The sequence below is a fragment of the Balaenoptera acutorostrata genome, chromosome 6, assembly GCF_949987535.1.
Source record: "Balaenoptera acutorostrata chromosome 6, mBalAcu1.1, whole genome shotgun sequence".
Classification (NCBI taxonomy): Eukaryota; Metazoa; Chordata; class Mammalia; order Artiodactyla; family Balaenopteridae; genus Balaenoptera; species Balaenoptera acutorostrata.
Genome location: NC_080069.1, coordinates 59,760,220 through 59,779,628, shown reverse-complemented (window position 1 = coordinate 59,779,628; position 19,409 = coordinate 59,760,220). Strand labels below are relative to the sequence as shown.

The window sequence follows — 19,409 nt, the reverse complement described above, 5'->3', positions numbered from 1 at the left end:
AATATCTATATCTATTTATATCTATCAATATATAGATATATATGTGAAACGTTGCTTAAATTAAATGGGTAACCATAGCTTCTTATTCACATATACATTCTGATGATCAAAATATAATTATTCTATTAACTAATGATTTTAACATAAATTATAATGAGTTTTAACAGTCTGTATAGGTAAGGAGAGCCCTTTGTATATTTAAATTGTGGATGAAGGAAGAAAGATAACTTTTATTGATCTAACACTAAAACAAGATTTTATTCACGTAAAGGAAGCGCTGGAAAAACATCAGGAGAAGAATGAGATGGAGTCTCATATCAGGGAGACAGCACTGGAGGAGTTTAGATTACAAGCAGAACAATGGGAAGCAGAAAGAAGAGAGTTACAATTTATAGTACAGGTATTTAAAAAATAATAATACATATGTCTTTTTAATGCTTATGAAATTAAAAATTACATTAGTGTGATAATTGACTCGCTTACTCAAGGAAAAAATAATTCCTAGTCTTTGCTCTCTGGAAGGCCGTGTTTCATTTGTAGTTACATGACAATATGGGCAACTGTTTCCAAAAGATACTATTAGAATTAGAGTTGGGTGACTTCTACTGCATAAATTATTTGATTTTTAAAGGACACATATACATTTGGCATTTAGTTTTCCAATTTAAAATATGAGACTGTTAGCAGTCTTTAACAACATAAAGAAATAGAATAATCAGATTTTGGATATTAGAGGATGCTTATAAATCATATAATATAGTGATTTTTTTTTGAACTCTTTTTAAGAAGTACAGATTCTTAATCATGTTCTTTTAACCTCTTCCCCGCAAAGCCACAGAATCCCCCAGGCTTTGAGTAGTCCAATTTGAAAATCATTGATTACATCTAATCCCCATTATAGATGAGCAGATGGCAATTTGTGATTTACTCAGATCATAGACTGAGTGATTAGTGTGGGGAAAGACTACAAGTCTCCAGATTTTTACTCCTGTGCACTTTGCATTCTTTCAGGAGATTATATGTAAATTATTTTGAAGGAGAGGTAGGAGAAATTAAAGCTGTTCATTCACTAACCAACTAATTTAAAATTTCAAATAAATTTCCATCATTTCTTCTCTTACTTATTCTGTGGTAAGACAAACATTTTTTCTACACAAAATGACAAATTGAAATATAGTCTTTATATAGATGTCAAAGATATGCATTCTTTACAGAATGAAAAATATCCATCTAAAATAAATTTTAGAGTTGCTTTGCATTAGGAACAATTTTGTGAGATGAAGGCAGCCCAAAACCTGCAGAGAATAGAAAGCACCTTATTTCTTTAAGAGTGAAAGCTGGCAGTAAACAGTGGAAATACTGAATTTGTTGTATATGTAAGTGTTCAGAATACCAACAAAATCATATCTTTCCCAGTCCTTGGGCAATGCTTTTCTTCCCAGTCTCTCCCTCTGTGGAATTTGGAAAGACAGTCACTCTTTAGACCTCTTAGTATTTTTATTTTTTTATTTTATGTTATTTTATTTGTTTTTGAGATTTTATAAAGCCTTTATTTGTCATACATGCACCAACCACTGGAAATAAATTAAACAGAGGTAATGGTAAATATATTTTCAGATTTTCTTATGATATAAAACTAATTATACTCTTTATTAGTAGACTTGAACTCTCTAAGGCCATGACTTCAAATTTGTCTAACAATATGAATAACTTATGCTTTATTAGTAACCCCATTTATTTATTTATTTGCTTCTTTAACTTTTTATTTTATATTGGAGTATAGTTGATTAACAATGTTGTGTTAGTTTCAGGTATACAACAAAGTCTGTGAGTCTGTCTCTCTTCCGTAAATAAGTTCATTTGTATCTTTTTTTTTTACAATTCCACACATAAGCGGTATCACACACGATATTTCTCTTTCTCTGTCTGACTTACTTCACTCAGTATGACAGTCTCTAGGTCCATCCATGTTGCTGCAAATGGCATTATTTCATTCTTTTTAATGGCTGAGTAATATTCCATTGTATATATGTATCACATCTTCCTTATCCATTCTTTTGTCGATGGACATTTATTTAGGTTGTTTCCATGTCTTGGCTATTGTAAACAGTGCTGCAATGAACACTGGGGTGCATGAATCCTTTCGGACCATGTTTTTCTCCCGGTATATGCCCAGGAGTGGGATTGCAGGATCATATGATAGCTCTGTTTTTAGCTCCTGTTATTTTTAGAGTCTGCTTGTAATTTGTATAGTTAGTTTTCTCATTCATTCAGTCACTCGTTCATTTATTCATTCCCTAAGTACTTTCTGACTTCCTACTGTGGGTCCTGAAGATATAAAATTGATTAAGATATGATTTCTGTCCTAAAAGATATCTCAACATGGAGAGACATGTAAAGAGAGAAAATACATTGTAATATAATAACATTTTGAACAAAATGCTATGGGATCATAAAAGATAAATGAATTAATTGCCTGGGAGATTGGGGAGATCACCACAGAGCAGAGGACATTTGAGCTGTTGTTGATAATTGTCTTCAGGGTTACCCAGAACAAACAAGTACACGTACGTAAATGAAAATAACCCTTTTATTATTTATTTATTTATTATTTTTTGGCTGTGTTGGGTCTTCATTGCTGTGTGTGGGCTTTCTCTAGTTGCGGCTAGTGGGGGCTACTCTTTGTTCTGGCATGCAGGCTTCTCATTGTGGCTTCTCTTGTTGTGGAGCACGGGCTCTAGGCACGCGGCCTTCAGTAGTTGCAGCACGTGGGCTCAGTAGTTGTGGCATGTGGGCGCTAGAGTGCAGGCTCAGTAGTTGTGGCACACGGGCTTAGTTGCTCCACGGCATGTGGGATTTTCCTGGACCAGGGCTCGAACCCGTGTCCCCTTTACTGGCAGGTGGATTCTTAACTGCTGTGCCACCAGGGAAGTCCCAACCCCCCCTTTTTTTTAAATACTCAGAAATTTCCAGTGCTACCAGTCAGAAGCCCGAAACTTACAGAATATGATGCAGAGACCTGTATTTAAATGTGTGAATGATGTGATTTTGATACAGTTTCCTGGTCAGTCCTGTAAATCTCGCATGAAATGTATGTGGTTACATCAGACTTTATATTATAAAGTATTAAGAGAATTTGAAATTCTGTATCAATCTTTAATTATTATGTGTGGGAAGAATAGGGGAATATACTCCTTAGTTACTACCACCTTCTGTGAGATAGATTTTATTGTACTCTGTAACCAAAATGTTCAGAACACTGTCTCTCAATTTCTTGTCCTTTTTATTTTAACAAAAGAAAACTGCTTTTCCTTTTATAAAGCAAGCTTAGAAACCTTTTATATTTTAAAAAAGTCTTTTTTTAAACAATGTGAGGGATAGATGGAAATTCTCTCCTCTCTCTGTTGGCTGTTGATGGGTTCAGGTTTCCATCCTATAATTAGGTGTTAGTATCACATAGTGTTCTTTTGTGTAGCTCTCTAAGGGAATTAAGTTTTTAAAAAGTTTTAGATAAACCTACATGGAACCCCATCTTTAACAGACAAAGCTGGTATAATATTTCTCTCATCTGGGCTTTAGAATTCAGGCTCACTATAAAAAGCAAATCTTAATTTTATGCCATGTCTCCTTTCTTTCCCAGTAATTGAAACGCTGAATAGAGGTGTACTTCTCTTGAATATTAATGGAGTTACCTCATTTTAAGAAAGTGTTTTTCATTTTTTAAATGCCTGTCCTCTTTTGATAAACATAAAAATTCCATGTCTTTAGCATTATTTGAAATTTCAAACCAAAGCAAAGCCATGGTAATTTTAGAATGATGTGTTTATATTGATCTTGGAAAAAAATGTTATTTTTTATCTCTATTTATTTAAAATTTTTATTTAAAATGAACATTTGTTTTGTTTTTATTTATTTCTCTGTTTTCTGCAATAGCAATGTGAACTTTGAGGATGCTTATTAGCCATGAGCTTTTCTATTGTAGGCAGTGTGGGACATGCAGTGGTAAACCGTCATGCTCTTTCCTTTGTCATTTTTATAGTTCATTTCAATGTATAACTCATCAGTAGGATTGAAAGCATTTAGAAGATGAATGTATGTTTTTCATATTTATTTTATTTCCAAAATTCTGTAACTAAGCCAGGGAACAAAGTGACTCTTTCCTCATTCACTGACTAAATTTGGTTTATATATCTAGTGATCAAGGGGTGGGAGAGTTTGTGATGGCAAAAGAGCGTGGGAAATGTAGACTGGAAATAATACCGCAGACTGAAGAAGGAGGAGGAAGAGTGAGGGGGCGAGGGGGTAAAGGAAGGTATCAGACTAGGTGTGGGCATCAATCATTGGCTGTATGATAAGACAGCAGCTAGGGATTGGGGTACAACATGTCAGAGATTGACCTGGTAAGCACAGTTGTGATCTAGGGACAGCTTGGAGTAAGTTGCATGAAAAGGAAGTATTTCAGAGTTTTGCTTAAATGATCTGGGGTAGCAAGGAGCTTTTCTTTGTAGCTTCCTGGGAAACTGTCTGCTGGTGCCCTTTGTAAGCAAATGGCATAGAAAGTGAGTCTGGCACTGGTACTGCCTGTTGTTTCCAAACAGGAAATATCTTAATATTCAGTTTATAAAATTACATAATATTGTTCTTATTGTAAAAATGCCCCGAATTTAGGGAAATTTAAAAGCACAAAGTGAAGGAATCCCCCCCTCCCCCGCAAACCTGCCCACTCCAGTCCTACTCCTCATCTAAGGGTGTATAAACATATATTATTATATTTACATAAATATGCCTCAGTAATATTTGGCGTCCATCTTTTGATATTCTTACACTGTTCTTGTAGTGTTTGCGAGCTTTTCTGTCATGTGGAAGTTCCTAATACATTTAACAAATCCCTTATTGATAGACATTTTATTTCCTTCAAAATTTTTTGCTTTAATTTAAAATGATTCACTAACATTCTTGTCCATATCTTTGCGCTGTTGTACATGTGATTTAGCTGTGTAAATGCCTAGAAGTATAATTGCTTGGTCTTCAAGTTTATGGATTTATAATTTGTGATAGGTATTACATAAAGTTAGTACTAGTTTATACTCTACAGTAGTAAGCACTATTTTTGATTGTAGAACTATGCTGGCTTTGGGGATTTAGAGAGATAACCATGTACTAGACTAAGGTTGTAACTATATCTATATTGGTTAGGAAGGGAGAGTACTTTAGCTCTGATATGTTTCTAACTACTTTAATCCTTCAGACTTGAAACCATATTTTGGAGTTCAAGAAACAGTGTTTATATGAGTAAGTATAAAGAATTATACTTCTGGGGCTATGTTTCTGGAAGGTGTGGAAAGAAAGCAAGTTTATTTTCTAAGAGCACAGTGTGGTTTACTTTGATGTTAAATGTCAGTTCAAAAACAAGCTCCATTTTAAAATATTGTAAGGTCCACACCTCCCTCTAGTGGAAAAAAGAAAAACTCACTCAATTTCCTCTATCCTTAATGTGATTTTATTTGTTACACACACACACACACACACACACACACACACACACTTCACTGTAAGGATCCAGGTAGCTTTGGTTTGATGAGAAAATAAATTCTGTGACAAAAATTAAAAAAATTTATTTTGGAGCAGGCAAGTTAATCTTGATGTATAACTGCATGAGGTATTTTATAGTTCTTTTGGAATTTTCTTTTATGTTATAATGTACTCCAGACATGGAATGCATTGATTAAACCATACACCTATTATAAATATTTGAACATACAAAAAATAATAGGGATTAATATATAATATATAATTAATACTCAATATAACCAACCAATACCATTAATGTAGCCAACACTTACCATCTAGATCATGTGTTTGTCATATTTGCTTAAGAATTCATAACAAATTTTATATCACTGAAGACTGAATCACTTCACCGTCCCACTACCACCTCACCGCCAATAGATAACCATCATTCTGAAGTTGGTGTTTAATTTTCTGTCTGTAAACATTGACGATATATCATTTTTTTTAGTATTTTGTGTATTTTTAAAATATACATACAGTATCACACAGTATGAGTCTTTGTCCAACTTGTCTTTCTCACTTGTGTTTTTGAGACTTAGCCAAGTTAATAAACTCTCTCTGGTTCATTCAATTTAACTGATCTATAGTATTTTATCATATGCATATGTCATAATTAGTTTATCCATTACTGGATTGATTGAGATTTAAGTTCTTTCCAAGTTTCAATTATTGCAGACAATGCTTCCATGAACATCAAATATTTTTGCTTATGTGGGATGTATTTAGTGCGTATGCAATGATTAAGAGGTAAAATATATGCTAAATTATTCTCCCAAGGGGTTGTATCAATTTGAGAGAAGAGTTTTTCTTCCCTTGCAGTCTCTTGAATTCTTGGTATTTTTCAGATTTAATTTCTATTTAAATTTATTTTTGTCTGCGTCGGGTCTTAGTTGCGGCATGCAGGATCTTTCGTTGGGGCACGCGGGCTTCTCCCTAGTTGTGGCATGCGGGTTTTTTTCTCTCTCTAGTTACGCGCAGGCCCCAGAGAGCGTGGGCTCTGTAGTTTGCCGCACGCAGGCCCTCTAGTTGAGGAGCGTGGGCTCAGTAGTGGCGCTCGGGCTTAGTTGCCCCGCGGCATAGGTGGGATCTTAGTTCCACGACCAGGGATGGAACCTGGGTCCCCTGCGCTGGAAGGCAGACTCTTTACCACTGGACCACCGGGGAAGTCCCCAGATTTAATTTCTTTTGCAATAGGATGTGTGTGAAATTGTCTCTTGCTCTTGCTTAAATTTCTATTTCCCTGACGTGGAGCATGTTATGTTTATTGGCCATTCATGTTTCTTCTTTTGTGAACTGCAATTTTATATTTTTTCCCCTTTTCCTTTTGGATTGTTTGTATAGTCTTACTGATTTATAAGAGTTTTTAATATATTTGGTTGCTTGGTTACTTAAATCTCCATGGCAAACATCTTTTTCCTCTTTGTGCAGACATGGTGACAATCCACATTGTGTTTGATGTGCACTTTAAAATTTTAATGTAGTTGAATGTATCAGTTTTTTCCTTTATTGATAGTGCTTTTTATGTCTTGTATAATCTAAAGTCATAAAGAAAAAAATATTTTTCTGTATAGAGCATGAGGGAGGGTCTAATTTTATTTTTTCCAAATGGATAACCAAATGTCCCTGTACTAGTTATTCACTTGTCTATTCTGTTACCACTTATTGATTTAAAATGTCATCTCTGTCATATTTCAAGTTCCTTTGTATCTAAGGTTTGGTTCCTGGTGCTCTGTTCTGTTTCACTTACATGTTGGTCTATTTCTGAACCAATACTAAATTGTTTTATTTACCATGGCTTTAGAGTAAATCAGATAGGGCAAGTTCCCTTCTCCATATTCTTAATATTTTTTTTGGGGGGTGGTGAGGAGGAGAGTTATTCTTATCCTTTTAATCTTCCATGTGAATTTGAGAATTGGCTTGTTACATTCCACCAAGAAACCTTGCTGTAATTTTTATTGGAATTGAATTGGATTTATAGGTCCGTTCAGCATAAATTGACATCCTTAATTTCTTCTGTTTTCCATCCTTTTATATTTTTGTTCTATTTTGAGGAGATTTCTTCAATTTTATATAGCAACCTTTCTGTTGAATTCTCATTTCTGCTTTTGGGTTTTTAATTTCCAAGAGCTGTTTCTTGTCTTTTGGCTATACATTTTTATAGTAGAGTCTTCTTATTTCATGTTTGTAATACCTTATTTTAGCTCTCTGAGGATGGAAGTCATACTTGCTTTGAAGGTGGTTCCCCTCATTCTTCTCCCCTAAATTGTCTTGTTTTTTCTGAGTGTTTGACCCCATTTGTCTGAGTTTCACATGAGAAGCTTTCCTCAAATGTCTGCTGATCCTTGGCTGTATGTTCATGTTTAAGAATGAAGCACTAAAAAGCTGGGAGAAAGCTCTGTGTATGTGGAGCCCTTCCATTTAATTGGGGAACTTTAAAAATGCCAGGATCTGCAGCTCTTTTCCCTTGGACTAGTGGTTTCCCCACAAAGGAGTCTTCTAGTCTCCTCCTTGTGCTTATAGCACCTTAAGTATAGGAGTCAATGTTCTGGGAGCTGAAGAGAGAAAGGGAGCCGTGAAGTCTCACTGCCCACTATTTCCCAATCTCCTAATTTTTAATAAGGTGTCTTACCCTGACCTTCAGTTGTGTCTGGTTTTCATGACCTCAGGACCTTTTTGAGGCAACCTCTCTTGTTAGTAAATAAACTCTTTCTCTTTTTCCAGGATGGAGAGGGGACTTTGTCAGGGAGGGAGTTGGCAGAGGAGATCTGAGGACATAACTAACTGCTGCTTACAGAGGCTTCCAACAGTGTTCTGTATTCATTGCTACCCCATGGCTTGGCTTCAGGGATGATTGCTGCTTCCAATTTCTGATCTTTTATGGATATGAATTCAGCTTGCTATTAGGCTCTTCCCTTTTTGAGTATTTAACAAAGTTCAGAAAGCTGAAACCTGTCATTTATCACTTGTCCATTTACTTTCCATCTCGCAAATTTGCTTTTGACATCTCTTGTTGGCTGTCATCTTTTCTGCCACTCATTTTTATTCTATCTTCATTTAAGTGGGATTTCAGGAGCAAGCAGAGATGATTGGGTAGCTTTGATCCAATCTGTTTAACTGGTGGTGCCCTCTTTCTGCTCTTTCTACATATGACCTTCTGAGACCTTAGAACCTCACTTTTCATCTCATATTTGAGCTCTGGTTTTACTGAATGTTTTTTAGTATTAAAAGCAGCTAGGGTGCTGGGTTTCATAGCTACAGTTCTTTTTTTTTTCTTTCCAGTTTTATTGAGACATACTTGACATATATACTCTATAAGTTTAAGGTGTACCACATGAATGATTTGATATATGTATATACTGCAAAATGATTACAAGTTTAGTTAACTTCCATTACCTCACACAGTTACAAACTGTTTTTTCTTGAGATGAGAACTTTTAAGATCTACTCTCTTAGCAACTTTCAAATATACAATATGGTAATGTTAACTATAGCCATCATGCTGTACATCATATCTTAATATTCAATTTATAAAATTTTTATAAAATAAAATTTTTACAGCATACAGTATTACAGTCTTTCCATAATACAGTATTGGAAACATTGTTAAATTAAAAAAACCACTTACCTGTGATCATGGGCTAATACTCAGTTTCTCCAGTTAGTAGAGAGAGATGTAATATATGGCAATGTGAATCTTTAAAGGCAAAGTTATAAAACAGTAAGAAAACTAGCACATTATTAATTTTATATTAAATATCACTCACCTTATGCCTGTGTCAGGATAGACTATATACTTCAATACAGATCTTGCACATGATGTTCAACGCGATGAATACTTAGGTGATGATGCTGACGAAAACATCTCATATAGTTCTTGCTGTACAGTTATTCAGTTTTCACACGAAAACACACACATACACAACAGATAAGTTTATTAACTGTATGGCATGATGGTTATTTACTATTCATTAAGTGGAAGTGGGTCATACAAAGGTCTTCATCCTTGTCATCTTCATGTTGAGTAGGCTGAGGAGGAGGAGGAGGAGGAGGGGTTGGTCTTGCTGTCTCAGGGGTGGCAGTGGTGGAAGAGATGGAGGAGGTGGAAGGGGAGGCAGGAGAGGCAGGCACACTTGGTGTAACCTTATGGAAATACATTGTCATTTCTGTCTGCCGTTTTTGCTTTTTCATTTCTCTAAAAATGTTTCTATATGATACCAATCCTTCTTTCTTTGTTTGCTTTAGTTTCAGTGCCCATGTCATAGAAGGGTCCATGTTGTAAAAGAAGTCAAAAGCAGTCTTGAAATCAGCACCCTTCTACCAGATTGTCTAATGTCAATTTGTTTTCTGACGCTGCTTCTTCTATGTCTTCTTCCTTATCATCTGACACTGGTTTAGAAACACTCACCTCCATCAGGAAATCTTCTGTTAATTCCTCTGGTGTGCTGTCTCAGCTCTTGAACTTCTCCAAGATTCATATCTTGAAACCCTTCACCCCCCCATTTTTTTTTTTTTTTTTGCCATATCTATGATCTCTTTCACGATTTCCTTGATTGGCTCTGTCGTAAATTCTGTGAAGTCATGGACAACATCTGGCCACAGTTTTCTCCAGCAGGGATTTATTGTTTCCGGATTGATGGCTTTCACAGCTTTTTCTGTAACAACAATGGCATTTTTTCAATGCTGTAATCCTTCCAGACTTTTATGATGTTCTCTCAGTCAAGGTTCTCTTCCATAGCATTGACCATCCTTTCTATACAGCACCGTGTATAATGAGTGTTAAAGGTTCTTATGACCCCCTGATCTAGAGGCTGAATTAGAGATGTTGTATTTGGGGCAAGTGGACTGTTTTAGTGTCTTTGGTGTTAAACTTATGGGGTTCTGGGTGGCCAGAGGCATGTCCAATAACAAAAGAACTTTAAAAGGCAGTCCCTAACTGGCAAGGTATTTCCTGACTACAGGGACAAAACATCGATGGAACCAATGCAGAAAACGTATTCTTGTGGTTTAGGCCTTCTTGTTGTACAACCAAAGGACTGGCAGCTCAGGGGTTAGCAGCTTTGTAGATAAGGACAGTACTGATCATAAATCCAACTGCATTTGCACAAAACAATAGAGTTAGCCTATCCCTTCCTACCTTAAACCCTGGTGCTTGCTTCTCTTCCTTATGAATAAATGTCCTTTGGGCATTTTTTTCCAGAACAGGGCATTTTTGTCTGCACTAAAAACCTGTTCAGGCAGATATCGTTTCTCAATGATTTTCTTTTTTTAAATTGAATTATAGTTGATTTACAATGTTGTGCTATTTTCTGCTGTACAGCAGTGACTCAATTATACACAATATACATTTAAAAAATATTCTTTTCCATTATGGTTTATCCCAGGAGATTGGATATAGTTCCCTGTGCTCTACAGTAGGACCTTGTTGTTTATCCATTCTAAATGTAATAGTTTGCATCTACTAACCCCAAACTCCAGTCCATTCCTCTCCCTCCCCCGCTTCCCCTTGGTAACTACAAGTCTGTTCTCTATGTCGGTGAGTCTGTTTCTGTTTTGTAGATAGCTTCATTTGTGCCATATTTTAGCCCTCAGTGATTTTCTTCAAGGCATCCGGGAACTTGTCTGCTGCCTCTTGGTTGTCAGAAGTTGCCTCTTCTGTTATCTTGGCATCTTTAAAGCCAAACCTCTTTAAAATTATCAAACCATTCTTTGCTGGCATTAAATTCTCCAGCTTTAGATCCTTCACCATCCTTTTGCTTTAAGTTGTCATATAGTGACTTCGCTTTTTCTCGAATCGTATTAGAGTCTATAGGTACGCCTTTCTCAGAGCAATGCTGCACCCACATAAAAGCTGCCTTTTCAATATAAAATAAAAAAGGTATATTGCAAAAGTGCAAAGTTTTCTCACCTGCTATTGTAGCTGCAGCCATGGCCTCACTAATTTCCTTTTCTTTTTTTTATAATGGTCCTTAACACTGGATTCATTTATCTTGAAATGGCAGGCAGTCACAGCCGCAGACCTGAATCTATGGTGCCTATCAAGTAATTCAGCTTTTTCTTGTAATGTCATGATTTTTCTTTGCTTCTTGGGGCCACTTCCAGCATCACTGGTGGTACTTCATAGGGGTCCCATGTTGTTATTCAAGGTTTACGGTATTGCACTAAACACAATGAAAACGTGAGAACCGAGAGAGAGAGATCACTTTTTGCTGTGATATGAAGTTTACTGGAGAGATGAACTGCTCATGTGGAGATGAGGAGCATGCGCATTTTAAGCAGATACTTGCAACACTTGAGCAATGCCATAGGAGGTGGCTACAAAATTATTACAGTAGTACACTATGGACTACAGTTAATTTTATGCAGTTATGATTTAATACTGCATCTTTATGTTTGTTTACATTTCTTTCGGCTGTGAACGAGGCCATGTAGTCTGTGTTTGTGTGCATAAGTTTTGATAAATTTTAACGTTTTATAATAGATTTATATATTTTTTATGGTAGTAAATGATAAAATAGATTAGAATCTACATATTTTATGTATTCTTGACATACCTTTTTCTTATATTTTTGATATTTCTAGGCTATGCAGTTTGCGAGTTTTTTCAACTTGTCACAAATCTCCAAAAAATTATCCAATGTATTTATTGAAAAAAAATCTACGTATAAATGGACCCATGCAGTTCAAACACATACCCATGTTGTTCAGGGGTTAACTGTTTATATAATATATACACATACGCATCTGTATACTTTTTTTTTTTAAATTAATGTCTCTTTTTTTTAATATATTTTTCTTAACCATATTTGCTTATTTATTTATTTATTTATTTAAAAATTTTTTTTGGCTGTGTTGGGTCTTCGTTTCTGTGTGAGGGCTTTCTCCAGTTGCGGCAAGTGGGGGCCACTCTTCATCGCGGTGCGCGGGCCTCTCACTATCGCGGCCTCTCCCGTTGTGGACCACAGGCTCCAGACGCGCAGGCTCAGTAATTGTGGCTCACGGGCCTAGCTGCTCCGCGGCATGTGGGATCCTCCCAGACCAGGGCTCGAACCCGTGTCCCCTGCATTGGCAGGCTGACTCTCAACCACTGCGCCACCAGAGAAGCCCGCATCTGTATACTTTTATACCATATTTTATTTATCTATTTATCCATTGATGGACATTAGGGTTATTTCCATGTCTTGGCTGTTGTATTGAGGTTGTTGATTTTCAAGGCCACCAGGAGTTGGGGGGAAGGATGTGTGGAATTAGGGCGAGTTTAAATGCTACAAAGCTTGCTATTCTTACTGAGATTCAGCTGATTTTCTTGAATAAATGCTTCTTAGATTATTGCAAGCCTTTGGTTAATTTTCAGTTATGAAAAATTTGATTTTGACATTTTTTGCCAGTGTTTTTGTTACTTTAATGGAGGAAAGAATTATTGGTGGTCCTTACTCTGCCTTTCTGGAACTTACTTACGTTCTCTGAAGATATTCTGAAGTTTTCTTCTCTTTGTATATACTCCTCTCAGGGAATGTTTTTGCCCTCTCCATTGATTTAGATTCCATCTTTCATGTTGGGGAATTTTTTCAAGTACCGTGTTTTCTTATGTTTAAGAGTGAGGGACTGAAAAACTTATTAGAAGTTTTTGAGTGTTGGGTTAGCTCTTTCAACCATGATCTTCACTGTAGGGTTATCTGGTGGATATTTGAAAGAGACAGATAAAATCCTTCTACCTTCCCCCAATAACTTAAGAAGATGTAGGAAGTAGAAAACTTGATTGAGTCATTGTCAAAATTCCAGGCTCATACTGCTTCACCAATGAATAGAAAGAAACATTCAAGGAGCAAATAATTTCAGTCTTACATAAACTCTGCCAGAGAATGAAAAGAAAACTTGATAACATACCAAACTAATAATCTTGATACTTAACTGACAAGGATACAAGGAAAGATAATAATAGCCAATCTCACTCATGATTATAGGTGAAAAAATATTATACAAATTTTTAGCCAACTGAGTGTAGCAAAATGGAAAAAAGATATAATATAAAAAGCCTTTATACAAGAAATGCCAAGTAAGTCTAACATTAGAAAACCAATCAAGGTAATTTTAATTAATATAATCTGTTAACTTTATTATGTAATATAAGTTTCTTGGATATGTGAATAGAATTCCTAAAAACTACACTACACTGAGGAAAACAGTTTTTTTAGTAAAAACTATGAAGGTGTGTTTATATCCATATCTAATAATGTATAGTAATTATCACATAATATTAGTGACTACTTGACCTCTGCATTAAAACTGTGATTTTTAGGTCAGATTTTCATCTACATCTTGAAAGGCTTTTATTTGAAAGCTGTTTGTTAAGTAATATTTAATATAAGTCAAGTATCATAAAGTAAAAGCCCTAACTGATCAGCCATTCATTTTCCAGTTTTTTTTATAGGATTAAATTCAAACTCACCTGGAACGATGGGCATACATTAGTGTAGTATTTGGAATGATTGTTTTCTTTCTATACTATTTATCAATAGAATGGGAATCACAAGTCATCTTTTCTTATAAATAAATCTTGTGAGACTTCCTGAATAATTTCTTTTACTTGATTTAATAAATATTGTTTGAAATAATTGCCATCAACTAGGAAATAAGTATTTTTGGTTATAGACTTTGTTTTTATTTCAAATTATTTGTGTTACTTTGTGATTGGCCTTGTAAATTGCTATTTATGCATTTTAATGTGTACACAGTATTCTAAGTGAATGGTTGAAAGATGGAGATTATGTATTTGTAAATCAAGAAGGCATGTATTTTAACAGTGGATTTGAATTAATACTATTGATTGCTTGAAGGAGGAGGTCCTATTATATAGAATAATAGTGGTATCTTATACTTGTGTAGTGCTTAATGGTCTTAAACGTGCTTTCATATATGAAGGTACTCTTATGATGTAATCAGATTACATAAGGCTGTTCATCATACCATTTGCTTCTGAGTGTTGTGATAAAAATGGTGAGTGCTGTCTGTTGGTTGTAGGCAATGTTGGCACACTCGTGCTATGCTACCTAGCTTTGTTCTTATCTATGATAGTTTAAAGATTGAAAACATGTAAGTTGATGAACTTCTTTCTATTAAGGAGTTTCCATTACCTGCAGAAAATAATTCTTAAGAGTTCATGTGTACTTGGCTATAGAGTAGTAATTATAAATGAGGGGATGTGGAGAGAAGGAATTAAAGTAAATTTTGTTCTTCATCCTTTGACTGTGGACTATACTGCCGGTTACTTTCCAGACTAGAATCTTTTATAGAGAATTAGATTTGGTGCTTGCAACATTCTCACTCAGGTTCTGATGACACCTTTTGAGTGGCTAGGAGTACTTGGATGCATGTATAAGTGTATGTTTGTATGTTCCTGAATAAGATTATGCTGGTGAGGGGAAGGTGGGAGAAATGGCTTTGTCAAAGACCTTAAGTAGGAAAGATGAATCTAGATTAGTTACTGTGGAAAATATCTTTGATATGTGTGTTAACTTTATATTTGAACTTCCATAAAATTCAACTCTGATTTCTGAGTTTAGTTGGAAAAGAAGATCGAGAGATTTAAGTAGAACTACCTGATGTTATTTTTCTTTCAGTAGTACAGCAAAGATTTAAAAACTTTAACAGTGAAGAGAAAATGAAATACAGCCATCTAGTGGCTGCAACTTAAAAAGCTCTAAGCATAGTTAAAGTACCATGAGCTCACATAAAAATCTCTCAAGGGTCATTATTAGGCATTCAAGCTAATCATTCCTTATCACACAAAGGAGCAATACACATTTGTATTACTAAACATTTTAATCAAATTTTAATGAGAAGGGAAAACCTAATATATGTCAGTTGAACTATAACATTATGTAAATACCCTCAGAGGTCAATTGAACTAGAGTAAAATTATAGTAAGCTATCTACATTTTCAATTGTAATATGTATTAATCAGATTTTTTTAACACCTTTATTGGAGTATAATTGCTTTACAATGTTGTGTTAGTTTCTGCTGTATAACAAAGTGAATCAGCTATATGTATACATGTATCCCCATATCCCCTCCCTCTAGCGTCTCCCTCCCACCCTCCCTATCCCACCCTTCTAGGGGTCATAAAGCACCTAGCTGATCTCCCTGTGCTATGCAGCTGCTTCCCACTAGCTATTTTACATTTGGTAGTGTATATATGTCCATGCCACTCTCTCACTTCGTCCCAGCTTACCCATCCCCCTCCCCGTGTCCTCAAGTCCATTCTGTACTTCTGCACCTTTATTTCTGTCCTGCCCCCTAGGTTTATCAGAACCATTTTTTTTTTTTTAGATTCCATATATATGTGTCAGCATACAGTATTTGTTTTTCTCTTTCTGACATACTTCACTCTGTTTGACGGACTCTAGGTCCATCCACCTCACTACAAATAACTCAATTTCATTTCTTTTTATGGCTGAGTAATATTCCATTGTATATATGTGCCACATCTTCTTTATCCATTCATCTGTCGATGGACACTTAGGTTATTTCCATGTCCTGGCTACTGTAAATAGAGCTACAATGAACACTGAGGTGCATGACTCTTTGAATTATGGTCTTCTCAGGGTATATGCCCAGTAGTGGGATTGCTGGGTCATATGGTAGTTCTATTTTTAGTTTTTTAAGGAACCTCCATACTGTTCTCCTTAGTGACTGTATCAATTTACATTCCCACCAGCAGTGCAAGAGGGTTCCTTTTTCTCCACACCCTCTCCAGCATTTATTGTTTGTAGATTTTTTGATGCTGGCTCTTCTGATCTGTGTGAGGTGATACCTCATTGTAGTTTTGATTTGCATTTCTCTAATGATTAATGATGTTGAGCATCCTTTCATGTGTTTGTTGGCAACCTGTATATCTTCTTTGGAGAAATGTCTATTTAGGTCTTCTGCCCATTTTTTGATTGGGTTGTTTGGTTTTTTTTATGATATTGACCTGCATGAGCTGCTTGTATATTTTGGAGATTAATCCTTTGTCAGTTACTTCATTTGCAAATATTTTCTCCCATTCTGAGGGTTTTTCATCTTTTTAATGGTTTCCTTTGCTTTGCAAAAGTTTTTAAGTTTCATTAGGTCCCATTTGTTTCTTTTTGTATTTTTTTCCATTTCTCTAGGAGGTGGGTCAGAAAGGATCTTGCTGTGATATATGTCATGGAGTGTTCTGCCTATGTTTTCCTCTAAGAGTTTTATAGTGTCTGGCCTTACATTTAGGTCTTTAATCCAGTTTGAGTTTATTTTTGTGTATGGTGTTAGGGAGTGTTCTAATTTCATTCTTTCACATGTAGCTGTACAGTTTTCCCAGCACCGCTTATTGAAGAGGCTTTCTTTTCTCCATCATATACTTTTGCCTCCTTTATCAAAGTTAAGGTGACTATATGTGCATGGGTTTATCTCTGGGCATTCTATCCTGTTCCATTGGTCTATATTTCTGTTTCTGTGCCAGTACCATACTGTCTTGATTACTGTAGCTTTGTAGTATAGCCTGAAGTCAGGGAGCCTGATTCCTCCAGTTCCATTTTTCCTTCTCAGGATTGCTTTGGCTATTCGGGGTCTTTTGTATTTCCATACAAATTGTGAAATTTTTTGTTCTAGTTCTGTGAAAAATACCATTGGTAGTTTGGTACGGATTGCACTGAATCTGTAGATTGCTTTGGGTAGTATAGTCATTTTCACAATGTTGATTCTTCCAGTCCAAGAACATGGTATATCTCTCCATCTGTTTGTATCATGTTTAATTTCTTTCATCAGTGTCTTATAGTTTTCTGCTTATAGGTTTTTTGTCTCCTTAGGTAGGTTTATTCCTAGGTCTTTTATTCTTTTTGTTGCAGTGGTAAATGGGAGTGTTTCCTTAATTTCTCTTTCAGATTTTTCATCATTAGTGTATAGGAATGCAAGAGATTTCTGTGCATTAATTCTGTGTCCTGCTACTCTACCAAATTTATTGGTTAACTCTAGTAGTTTTCTGGTAGCATCCTTAGGATTCTGTATGTATAGTATCATGCCATCTGCAAACAGTGACGATTTTACTTCTTCTTTACCGATTTGGCTTCCTTTTATTTCTTTTTCTTCTCTGATTGCTGTGGCTAAAACTTCCAAAACTATGTTGAATAATAGTGGTGAGAGTGGGCCACCTTGTCTTGTTCCTGATCTTAGAGGAAATGGTTTCAGTTTTTCACCATTGAGAACGACGTTGGCTGTGGGTTTGTCATATACGGACTTTTTTATGTTGAGATAGGTTCCCTCTATGCCTACTTTCTGGAGAGTTTTTATCATAAATAGGTGTTGAATTTTGTCAAAAGCTTTTTCTGCATCTATTGAGATGATCATATGTTTTTTCTCCTTCAGTTTGTTAATATGGTGTATCACATTGAATGATTTGCATATATTGAAGAATCCTTGCATTCCTGGGATAAACCCCACTTGATCATGGTGTATGATCCTTTTAATGTGCTGTTGGATTCTGTTTGCTGGTATTTTGCTCAGGATTTTTGCATCTATGTTCATCAGTGATACTGGCCTGTAGTTTTCTTTTTTCGTGACATCTTTGTCTGGTTTTGGTATCAAAGTGATGGTGGCTTCGTAGAATGAATTTGGGAGTGCTCCTCCCTCTGCTATATTTCGGAAGAGTCTGAGAAGGATGGGTGTTAGCTCTTCTCTAAATGTTTGATAGAATTCGCCTGTGAAGCCATCTGGTCCTGGGCTTTTGTTTGTTGGAAGATTTGTAATCACAGTTTCCATTTCAGTGCTTGTGATTGGTCTGTTTATATTTTCTATTTCTTCCTGGTTCAGTCTCGGAAGGTTGTGCCTTTCTAAGAATTTGTGCATTTCTTCCAGGTTGTCCATTTTATTGGCATAGAGTTGCTTGTAGTAATCTCTCATGATCCTTTGTATTTCTGCAGTGTCAATTGTTACTTCTCCTTCTTCATTTCTAATTCTGTTCATTTGAGTGTTCTCCCTTTTTTTCTTGATAAGTCTGGCTAATGGCTTATCAGTTTTCTTTATCTTCTCAACGAACCAGCTTTTAGTTTTATTGATCTTTGCTATTGTTTCCTTCATTTCTTTTTCATTTATTTCTGATCTTTATGATTTCTTTCCTTCTGCTAACTTCGGGGGTTTTTTTTCTTCTTTCTCTAATATCTTTAGGTGTAAGGTTAGGTTGTTTATTTGAGGTGTTTCTTGTTTCTTGAGGTAGGATTGTATTGCTATAAACTTCCCTCTTAAAACTGCTTTTGCTGCATCCCGTAGGCTTTCGGTCATCATGTTTTCATTGTCATTTGTGTCTAGATAGTTTTTGATTTCCTCTTTGATTTATTCAGTGATCTCTTGGTTTTTTAGGAGCGTATTGTTTAGCCTCCATGTGTTTGTATTTTTTACAGTTTTTTTCCCCGTAATTGATATCTAGTCTCATAGCGTTGTGGTCAGAAAAGATACTTGATACGATTTCAGTTTTCTCAAATTTACCAAGGCTTGATTTGTCACCCAGGTTATGGTCTATCCTGGAGAATGTTCCATGAGCACTTGAGAAGAAAGTGTAGTCTGTTGTTTTGGATGGAATGTTCTATAAGTATCAGTTAAGTCCATCTTGTGTAATGTGTCATTTAAAGCTTGTGTTTCCTTATTTATTTTCATTTTGGATGATCTGTCCATTGGTGAAAGTGGGGTGTTAAAGTCCCCTACTATTATTGTGTTACTGTCGATTTCCCCTTTTATGGCTGTTAGCATTTGCCTTATGTATTGAGGTGCTCCTATGTTGGGTGCATAAATGTTTACAATTGTTAAATCTTTTTCTCAGATTGATTCCTTG

The 19,409-nt window shown here is 35.6% G+C and overlaps 1 protein-coding gene across 9 annotated transcripts in view; it reads left to right on the top strand.

Moving 5' to 3' along the window:
• Positions 1-19,409, top strand: part of CCDC171 (coiled-coil domain containing 171) — a 363,351-nt gene that overhangs the window by 41,670 nt on the left and 302,272 nt on the right. For 7 of the 9 annotated variants that reach the window (XM_057549252.1, XM_057549250.1, XM_057549257.1 and 4 more), the window contains one exon: positions 272-400. The exons of the other annotated variants lie outside the window; for them this stretch is intronic. In XM_057549252.1, the coding sequence (XP_057405235.1) occupies positions 272-400 (129 nt within the window). The remainder of the gene's footprint in view (positions 1-271; positions 401-19,409) is intronic. 9 annotated transcript variants of the gene reach the window in all.